This window comes from Mizuhopecten yessoensis, unplaced genomic scaffold, assembly GCF_002113885.1.
Source record: "Mizuhopecten yessoensis strain PY_sf001 unplaced genomic scaffold, ASM211388v2 scaffold11183, whole genome shotgun sequence".
NCBI lineage: Eukaryota > Metazoa > Mollusca > Bivalvia > Pectinida > Pectinidae > Mizuhopecten > Mizuhopecten yessoensis.
The window spans coordinates 451,166-456,928 of NW_018408921.1; the positions used below are offsets into that span (position 1 = coordinate 451,166).

The 5,763-nt window shown below is 33.1% G+C and overlaps 1 protein-coding gene across 1 annotated transcript; it reads left to right on the top strand.

Annotated features, from left to right (window-relative positions):
* Nucleotides 1-272: 272 nt before the first annotated feature.
* Nucleotides 273-4,278, top strand: LOC110440493 (translocon-associated protein subunit gamma-like). Its single transcript, XM_021483606.1, has 5 exons — nt 273-447; nt 1,377-1,503; nt 2,095-2,187; nt 2,638-2,769; nt 3,918-4,278. Exons 1-5 carry the CDS (start codon nt 309-311, stop codon nt 3,982-3,984), a joined length of 558 nt encoding a protein of 185 aa, XP_021339281.1. The 5' UTR covers nt 273-308; the 3' UTR covers nt 3,985-4,278.
* The last annotated feature ends 1,485 nt before the right edge of the window (nt 4,279-5,763 follow it).

A 5,763-nucleotide genomic window follows, 5' to 3' on the forward strand; every position in this document is an offset into this window, starting at 1 on the left:
AATGCTTAATGAAAATATTTTTTTTCAGCTCGGAAGATAGACGGGGCACCACCGGTGATGTCTTGAGTGAAAGAACCTCATCCTATTTTGCGGATAGTCCATAAACATGATTCAATTCATAAGGTCTACATCGGTGTTATCACGGAGACGTATGTGCTACTGGCTTATATGTCTCTGGTAAAAAAACGTATGTCCTAAGAGATAGAATTTAATTTTCGCGGGAAAAATGAACAGGAAATTATCCCCCTTCTTCGAGATGGCGCTCTTTTCCAACTTCCGCCTGAGTACGTTCTCACTTCCGGAATAAAATGGCCAGCAAAAGCAAGACACCCAAATCTCTCACTAAGGAGGAGGAACTCCTGCTGCAGGACTTTAGCAGAAATGTTTCAACTAAGTCATCAGCTCTTTTCTACGGAAATGCTTTAATTGTTTCAGCAGTTCCGATCTGTAAGTCGTCGTAGTTGAAGAAAAAACAAGGATTTTAACTTGCCGGTATACCGGCGTTGCCACGTTGTCAATATTGTCTACCTACCGTTTATTGTTGATTTCGTTAACTGATTATGTAGAACGTTAGCTAATGATATATGCTAGGTCAGTTTTGTTATGGAAATGCATATACACAAAATTGGCCCAATATATTTTATTTTATACCATAAACAAAATATTGAAAACCATCTGTTCACACATATTTTACAAGTAATGTATGGAATGTATACGTACTACAATGCATGTATTTGAGCAACGGGAAATCTGGCTTTATCGGCAGATTTGGCTATATCTTATTGATATAACGTCAAAATCCTGTGGTAAAACCATTTTTATCCAATAAATCGAGTTCCTGCGACTTAACTATGTTGACCACAACGGCACATATGGGTAATAATATAATCCTGCATTTGGGAACAGTAACCCATTTGAGTAACAATTTTATTACTGAAATTGGGAATAAAGTCAAATGAAAACACATCAAGTTCTTTAAAACATTATGCACAAAAAAGGGTGTCATTCCTTCAACAGAATCCAATAAATAATACCTTGAAGTACAATGAAGTTGTAATTTTGTACACTTCACAGAAGTATGTAAATTCATTTGTCTAAATTGTTATGAAAATGACAAATTGTATCATCTCCAGTGCGCATAGTGTATTGTAAAGTAGCTATAAATAGCACACATAAAAAATCTCATAGTCTACACACTAAAGTCAATGGAGAACAAAGTCAGTAATGACTTCTTTGTTTACATTTGTCGTTTAACTATAAATATTCAGTCAGATGAATCTGTGCTCCAGTACCTGGTATAAGTAGTGTTCATTATTTTCTTGGCTCAGCTAGCTTATCTGGAAAAAACTAATGGTGTTGTATGTTCGTTGTTTCAGGGCTGTTCTGGAGGATCCATCAAATGGATTTGTACCAGTCTGGCATTCTGTTTGCCGTTGGTACAATCATCAGCACCTATCTGGTTGCTCTCGCCTACAAAAATGTCAAATTTGTTCTCAAACACAAGTAAGTTATAGTGGACCAGTAGTAACTAAGTCACCTTTACATTATTGAAAGTTGAACATGCCAGCAATTTCATGAATACCTTTTTTTATCAAAGTTAATAACAACTATACCAACAAGAAGTCCTGAGGAAGCCAACTGTAGAGGCTAACCTGGTTGACACTTCTAATTAACAACAAAAACTGCCTGCTCTTTCGCTTATGATTGATTTGAATCTATGACAATGTAACCTGTACATGACAATGTAACCTGTACTTTTGGGTATCCAAACGATGGGCAGATGACTGGATAATTAGACCATTGAAGAACCTTACCCAACTCTACCAATAATATACAATGCATGACATGAATATTTGAATATAGCTAGTTACCGGGTACACACATTGATCTTTGGGGGGTGGGGGGGGCTTTTTACATCTTTAACAGAAATACTCTAAAAATAACTTTTTATGATTTTGATTTTCACTTTGTTATTTGTGTGTTTAAAGTTTAACTATGGAGGTTGGATTTTATTAAATTTTCATCTGTTTATTCTTGATGTAAATATACAGTAAGTAGCAATTGTTTACTAAACAAATATCGTTTATTTGACAGAATTGCTCTAAAAAGGGAGGATGCTGTGTCCAGAGAGATGACAAAGAAATTTGCTGATGATAAACGTATGACAAAGAAAGAAAAAGATGAAAGGTAAGTAAATAATCTATCATTTCATAGACTGACAGTTTTTCTGTCTAAAGTCAACATGTCCATATTTGTAAAAAGCCTGATAAAATTTACAAAAGATGGGCTATATGAATAGTTTTTGACATTCTATGACACATTTCAAATATATCTTATTATCAAATAGTCAAGTCAAGTAGTATTAATAGACATGGAAAAGTAAAAGTGTCCATTTTCATGGTGTGGAAAAGCTTACTTTTTCACCTTGAGTAAATAAGAGCGAAAATAACCTCAAGATGAATATGTAATAAAAGATTGTCTAGATTATAGAGATGAAGAGAAATATATTTTAGAACAACTGCCTATGAGAAAATTTCCTCATTTGAAAATGTTCACTGATACAGCAAAAAGGAACATCAAACTATATTTGAACGGTTATTTCATTGATGGTGACGACGATGTATTTTTTATTTGCAGAATACTTTGGAAGAAAAATGAAGTTGCTGATTATGAAGCTACAACTTTTTCCATTTTCTATAATAACGCCTTTTACCTGGTGTTATTAGTCATTGCTTCCTTCTACGTCCTGAGGAGCATCAACCCCACATTGTATCCTTTCTTAACACAGGATCCTACCTGTGTTTAAACTAGCATCATATAATTCTCTCTCTATATATATACAGTAGCAAATCAGGATATGTTCATTTCTTTTAACTTCAGTCAAAAGTTTTGTAAAGAAATAAGGTTTGAAATATATATATATATGTATAATAAAAAGAGATTAAATGTCCATGTGAAGGAAGTAAATATAAAAAAATAAGATTAACGACCGCCTTAAAACCTAGCTGCTTTCACCCTTCACCGGGCTCTTCAGGGTTTTTCAAAAAGAATAAACCTTAAGAGCCCTGTGAAGGGCGAAAGCAGCTTGTTTTTTAGTCGGTCGTTAATCTTATTTTTTCTATATATATATATATATAAAAAAAAATCACTTTTGTTGTTTCAACATTATGAAATGTTTTCAATGTAAATCAACTTGAAAATTCAACTCTATTCATGAAAGATATAAAAGCTTTTTAGAAAACTAATTATATTTATAAAAAAAAATATGCTGCTGAACATTATTTGTTATTCATTTACCATATTTGATGAAGTGTATTGATTAATACAAATTAATGATACTCCAATACAACAAAGAAAAACAATCCATACCAAGCTACCAGTACCGTCTGACTGTCAGCACAATACACACCTGCTCAGACAATTCATGTATTTTGATCAAAAGCAATTTAAGTGTACATGTACAACAATATATCAGTAATTTTTGGGACTAAGGTATTTTAGTCTTCCTGACAGATGCTTTTCATGTTTTGAAAAATCTCTTTTTAAAAATGTTCAGGACTCTACAAAAATCACTCATTCATTATTTCAAATCATGTAACTGCCACCCAAACAAATGAATAATATCCCTCAATAAATGTATTTGTTAAACACATTATTTACCCTAGGTACTTAAAATATTGAATGCCAGTCCTTTCAGATTGTACACCTACACTTATATCAGTATAACTGGGTAACTTCAATAATCAAATATGGCAATGTGATGTTTTGACAATTTTTTGCCAAAGGAATGTTTTAGTTTATACTTCTGTCCATTTTTAAGTTCATGAAAATATATTATCGGATATCAACACCCTATATACAAGAAAAACAATATGTCTTACGTTTTTTCTATAATTGTCCTTGACTCTTACCTTCAGTAATTACCTCTGTTCTGTGGGACTCGCTGCAGGTCTACTGGCCCTCTTCTCAACCAGCACCAAGTAAACATCATTTCAAAGTAATCGTTGTCGTCAAAAATAGATCTTCATGGAAACATCCTGACGGAAGAAACACCACAGTGAACCACAATCCATGTTCACACGGACAAAGGATGATGTGATGGATAAACTAGATCTACACCGAAAATTGATAAATTCTTCAATCAGCATGTTTTGTTTGAGGAACAAAATACAGTATTTATTATCCACAAAGACAAACTCATCAAGATACTTTTTTTCAGTACAATTCATAGTGTTTCAGTGCGAGAGGTAAAGGAATAAAGTTTTTTTATATGTAAAATCTTATCTTGGTGGTTTTTATTTAAAATAGAATTACAGGGGATATTAAGTTCGGCCAGTCCGTCTGTCACATTTCAGTTTTCGTGCAATGGCTATGCTAATGATTGTCTAATTTTAACAAAATTTGGTGTGCACATACATTTCAACATGTTTAAGATTAAGTATTTACGCATTCTTAATTACACTTATGCATTCTGATTGTCTAATTGGTTTCCGTGTAATAAGTGCTCTAATAATGGTCCTATTTCAACCAAATGTGGTGTGCACATAAAAATTTATTTAATTACTCTAATACATTATGATTGCTGAGGATATGATTTTTTATAATGATTGGGAATATGGGCAAGGGCAGCAATTGTTAGTCAGAATACAACTTTCCCTACTTATGGTCAAAGGGAGATCACTCTTGTAACAGATCTATTTCGTATTGAAAATAATGTTTTCAGAAACTCTTAACTTCTCTCCTGTAATTGATTTTTATATCAAATACATAAGGACAAATAACTGCACCTTGTCTTATTCCCAAACTACCGAAGCTCAGGGTATCAGTCGGTCATATGTATATATTGTATCCAATAAAATTGTTGTATACTAGAAATTCTCCAATGAAAAGTTTCCATAGTGACTTATCTTTTCCACGAATATGCTTGTCAGTATTTATGTAGATACATCTATATATTATGCAATTCCTTTTGGTTTAATAAAAAAAAACTACGTTATAAATAGCATATTGGCACTTCTAAACATGAGAAAAAGACTGAGGCCCTCATTATTATGACTACTGGTAATGTGAAAGTCCTTGCTGAATAAGAAATATGTAAAAGGAAAAAAAAGTTTATATAAACACTTTTTTGTCTCCTGTTCAGCTTGTATCCTGCCATAAATACCATCAGATTGGTACTGTTAAGAGATCAAACCAGGAAATACAAGTTTGGTCCACCCTACAAACTGATAAATGAAAAAAACATATCGATGAATTAATTCACGCATGGATAATCAAAGCTCCAAGTATTAATAGTCGGTGCGTAAAACAATTGGAACAGAGAATAACACATCAACCTACACGCATGCGCAATTGTGTATTGCAGGAAAAATAAGCGCTTCCTGCACCACGTGTCATCTATAAAACACTGGAGAATTTGAAGCTCAATAACAATCTGGACATTTTATTAATCATGGTAGTCACAGATATCAAAGTTGTGACTTAGGCCATGGTCACTGACTATCGTATGTCTTATTCTGCTTGCAAGGAATTACTTTATTGGTCAACATGATATGTAATCCAACACATTATGGAGAAGCATGTAAACCAGTAGCTTCCATTGAGGACAATCATTAAAAAAAATCAGAATAAACAACCACTTAGTTGTCTAGAAAACCATGTTGCATAATTAAGACTACTGATGACCCCGATGTCAAGGTAGGTACCAGAATGGTAATCCGTATTGTCATTTAAATTTGAGATTACTTGTAGTCAACACAATTT

What these genes read in the sequence shown, in the direction of transcription:
- LOC110440493 (XM_021483606.1), top strand. Translation starts at nt 309, where the DNA reads ATGGCCAGCAAAAGCAAGACACCCAAATCTCTCACTAAGGAGGAGGAA. An exon ending in TGTTTCAGCAGTTCCGATCT is followed by an intron (nt 448 to 1,376) that starts GTAAGTCGTCGT and finishes TCGTTGTTTCAG; the next exon opens with GGCTGTTCTGGAGGATCCAT. An exon ending in AGGAGCATCAACCCCACATT is followed by an intron (nt 2,770 to 3,917) that starts GTATCCTTTCTT and finishes TCTTACCTTCAG; the next exon opens with TAATTACCTCTGTTCTGTGG.